This window comes from Cannabis sativa, chromosome 1 (assembly GCF_029168945.1).
Source record: "Cannabis sativa cultivar Pink pepper isolate KNU-18-1 chromosome 1, ASM2916894v1, whole genome shotgun sequence".
Classification (NCBI taxonomy): Eukaryota; Viridiplantae; Streptophyta; class Magnoliopsida; order Rosales; family Cannabaceae; genus Cannabis; species Cannabis sativa.
This window is the reverse complement of record NC_083601.1, coordinates 35,389,446-35,391,626: the sequence shown is the minus strand read 5'-3', so window position 1 is coordinate 35,391,626 and position 2,181 is coordinate 35,389,446. Positions and strand designations below refer to the sequence as shown.

General features: G+C 35.3%; 1 protein-coding gene across 1 annotated transcript; it reads left to right on the top strand.

The window, feature by feature from the left end:
• Positions 1-369: 369 nt before the first annotated feature.
• LOC115706951 (uncharacterized) lies at positions 370-1,882 on the top strand. Its single transcript, XM_030634734.2, has 2 exons — positions 370-679; positions 763-1,882. Exons 1-2 carry the CDS (start codon positions 620-622, stop codon positions 1,372-1,374), a joined length of 672 nt encoding a protein of 223 aa, XP_030490594.2. The 5' UTR covers positions 370-619; the 3' UTR covers positions 1,375-1,882.
• Positions 1,883-2,181: the final 299 nt, after the last annotated feature.

The following is a 2,181-nucleotide window of genomic DNA, read 5'->3' as shown; positions in this document are numbered from 1 at the left end:
ATTATCAATTAATTTCAAATGTAATTAAAGAACAAAAAAAAATGTATTAATTAGTGGATCTGTATTTATAAGTATATATATTCAGCTAAATTTATTATTTGGAGAAGAGAACTTGAAATATTGAGACTTCTTTTTTTTGGCAGCTTGGGACTTATTTAAAAACAAATACAGTGTATGAATTATAATTTAGATAATTAATTGGTAGTATAAGCATCAATTTTATTAATTAATTAATAATTATAAAAAGAAAACTGTAGTATAGCTAGGCACTACCGTTGCTCTTATCAATTATCTGTTTAAAGAAAATAATAAAAAAATATTATTAAATGGTCATTAATAGTAGTTGCACACATTCTACTTGTGGAAGAGTGCAAATGTCAACTCTACTTCAAAAACCAAAAGTATGACAAAAACTCTCTTCTCTTTCTCTTTCTCTTTTATTAATACCTCTCTCACAGTCACACATAAGCAGTTGTATATAAATACAGCGAACCTGCCACACCTTTCTTATTTGTCCCATATATACTTCCACTCTCTCTCTCTCTACCTTTTTAGAGAGAGATTATCGATCAAATTATAACAGTTCAAATCAAGGAAGCAAAGTTGAAAATTAACGATCATGAAGCTCATTTGGTCTCCTGAAACAGCTTCACAAGCTTATATCGAAACAGTCAAATCAGTACGTAATCTATACAAATATAACATAAATATATATATCTTAAAATTTATGGTTATGATTTATAATTTATTTATTTTTGTCAGTGTGAGAAATTCACAGAATCCGCAGTGGCCGAGCTTCTTTCCGCCATGGCAGGCGGTTGGAACGCAAAGCTCATCGTCGAAGTCTGGTCCCAAGGTGGTCCCATGGCGACGAGCGTGGGTCTCGCCGTCGCCGCCCGCCACACGGGCGGAAGACACGTGTGCATAGTCCCGGACGAGAGGTCTCGGCAGGACTACATCAAGGCCATGCGGATCGGCGGCGCCGGCGGCTCTGGCGCTTGGCCGATGCCGGAAGTGGTGGTCGGGGAGGCTGGAGCCGCCATGGCGGGTTTAACAGGCGTTGATTTTCTGGTCGTGGACTCGAAGCGGAGGGATTTCGGTAGAGTTTTGAGAGTGGCGAAAGTGAGTAGCAGGGGAGCTGTTTTTGCATGCAAGAATGTATGGCAGCGAAACGTTTCGGCGTTTCGATGGCAGTGGGCGGTCGAGAGGGGGACACGTGTCATAAGGTCAGTGCTTCTTCCCGTAGGGAAAGGTTTGGATATCGCTCACATAGGAAGTTCTAATGGTGGGTCAGGGTCATCAAGGAAAGCTCCTAGGCGTTGGATCAAACATATTGATCAACGGTCAGGAGAGGAACACGTGTTTCGGGAGTGATGAGTTGCTGCAGGGTGAAAGGAAAGAGAGAGTTTTCATGAGTAAATTTTGATGCAACAAAAAATTTGGAAAGAACTTATATATAGAGATGTATAAGTTTACAGGGCTTAATTTTTAGTCTTGTTTGGTTTTTCACAAATTATCATAGTTAACAAGACAAAGGAAGAAATTGGTAAAATGCTTTAAAAACATGTATTTTCAAAGCATTTAACTCTTCTTTTTCCTTTGTGTGATATTTTGTTGATCCAGATGAAGATTATAGAGTATAATTAATTAGTATATAAATAAGTTGTAATTATTAACTTTTGCTGTTGAGATATTGTAAATATATAAAGTAAATATCTTTAGAGTGGTCTTTTATCATTTATATATTTATTATATGTATTAATTCAGTATTCTTTCCAATTAACTAGCATTAATCCTTCCCTTCCTATTATGTATGTACGTAATTTAAAATCTTAGCAAAAAAAATAGTATTTAAATTAATATGTTATAAATATTATTTATGCCCTCAAACTTATATGTCTGATCACGTAGCATGAAACCTTTAGTTTTTCATACATAATGATATCCTTTTTTTCATTAATTGGATTTTAAGAGCTTGCTTTTCCTTTTTTCTTTTTAACAAGAATTTGCTTTGTTTTCTTTCTTTTCGAAAATAAAGCGTTTGGAAGGGCCAGGAGGTCATTACAACTAGTAAATTGATGTACGTATCGTGTTTGCTCGATCCATACTATATCGTGTATTTTAAAACATAGATTATGCCATCTTGTGTAATAAAAATATATGAGTGTCTTGCTAATATTT